Consider the following 1,549-nt stretch of genomic DNA (forward strand, 5'->3'; position numbering starts at 1 on the left):
TTTAGGGTTTAGGGTTTAGGGTTTCTGCGTGCGCATTGGAGTTTAGGGTTTAGGGTTTGTGTGTGCCTTTCGCTCTCTAGGGTTTATTGTATGTATGCGCAGGTTGTGGTTTAGGGTTTAGAGTTTAGGGTTTAGGGTTTAGGGTTTAGGGTTTGTGTGTTTAGGTTGCTGGTGGTGCTGGAGCAGAAGGTTTGTATCTATCTGCTGCGGGGGCTCAGCCTGATAGACACGTTGGTGACGTCGCCGAACCCCTCTGGCCTGTGTGTTGCTGCAGCAGCAGGAGAAGCAGCAGCAGCAACAACTGCAGCAGCAGCAGCAGCAGCAGCAGCAGCAACAGCTGCTGCTGCTGCAGCAAGAACACCAGAAACAACAACACAACAAACACACAGACAAACACTTGCCGTCGCCTGTCCGGGTCTGTCCCCCGAGCACCCTACTGCTGCTGCTGCTGCTGCTGCTGTTCCTGCTGCTGCTGCTGCTGCTGCTGCTTCTGCTGCTGCTGATGTCGCTATTCCTGCTGCTGCAGCTTAAATTTACCGCCCCTGTCACCACTGCTGGTCTGAGTAATCCCGTTAGCTGCTGCTTCTGCTGCTGCTGCTACCGTCGCTGCTGCTGCTGCTGCTGCTGCTGCTGTTGCTGCTGCTGCTGTTGCTGCTGCTGCTGCTGCTGTGGGGCCTGCAGCGCTGCAGAAGGGGACAGTGCAAGTGCTGTTTTATTCTATCCCCGCGGAGGGGGTGCCGGGCGCTCCTGACGGTGAGAGCTGCCTATACACCCCAACCGAGAAAAAAATATAATTTGTTGCTGCTGTTGCTGCCGCTTTTTGTTTGTTGTTTTTCTTCTTATTGTTGTAGGGTTTAGGGTTTAGGGTTTAGCGTGTTTTCCTTGTTGTTGTTTTGGTGTTGTTCTGTTGGTGCTGTTTTGTTGCTGTTGTGGGGTTTAGGGGTTAGGGTTTAGGGTTTAGGGTTTAGGGTTTGGGGCTTAGGGTTTAGGGTTTAGGGTTTAGGGTTTGGGGTTTAGGGTTTAGGGTTTNAGGGTTTAGGGTTTGGGGCTTAGGGTTTAGGGTTTAGGGTTTAGGGTTTGGGGTTTAGGGTTTAGGGTTTAGGGTTTGGTGTGGTGCAGAGGCCGGAGGAACAGAACCCGACACAGCACTGATACAAAGCCTCTCCATATGTAAGAGGGTTTATAAACCCTAAACCCTAAACCCTAAACCCTAAACCCTAAACCCTAATAACCTTCTAACAGGGGGTTGCGTGTGCAGGGGAGAGTAGTCAAGGTGTGACGTCTTCTGTGTATGTCTAGGGTTTAGGGTTTAGGGTTTAGGGTTTAGGGTTTATCTCGGTTTAGGGTTTACAGTTGTTTAGGGTTTATGTCTATTTAGGGTTTACAGTTGTTTAGGGTTTAGAGCGGTTGAGGGTTCCGGGTGGTTTAGGTTTTATCTCTGTTTAGGGTTTTTGTGTTGTTTATTGTTTCTATTTGTCAAGGGTTTAGGGTTTAGGGTTTAGGGTTTAGGGTTTGTGTTTCAGCTGCTCACGAGAACGAGCTGTGTTGT

General features: G+C 50.0%; 1 protein-coding gene across 1 annotated transcript in view; it reads left to right on the forward strand.

The window, feature by feature from the left end:
• EMH_0071120 (uncharacterized protein) overlaps positions 1–1,299 on the forward strand; it is a gene marked incomplete at both ends in the record, with an annotated part of 4,872 nt that extends 3,573 nt beyond the window's left edge. Inside the window, 4 exons of the mRNA XM_013499058.1 lie at positions 165–415; positions 682–753; positions 1,120–1,170; positions 1,259–1,299. Of these exons, the coding sequence (XP_013354512.1) occupies positions 165–415; positions 682–753; positions 1,120–1,170; positions 1,259–1,299 (415 nt within the window). The remainder of the gene's footprint in view (positions 1–164; positions 416–681; positions 754–1,119; positions 1,171–1,258) is intronic.
• Positions 1,300–1,549: the final 250 nt, after the last annotated feature.

This window comes from Eimeria mitis, genomic scaffold (genome assembly GCF_000499745.2).
Source record: "Eimeria mitis Houghton genomic scaffold, Emh_scaff3958, whole genome shotgun sequence".
In the NCBI taxonomy this organism is placed as follows: Eukaryota; Apicomplexa; class Conoidasida; order Eucoccidiorida; family Eimeriidae; genus Eimeria; species Eimeria mitis.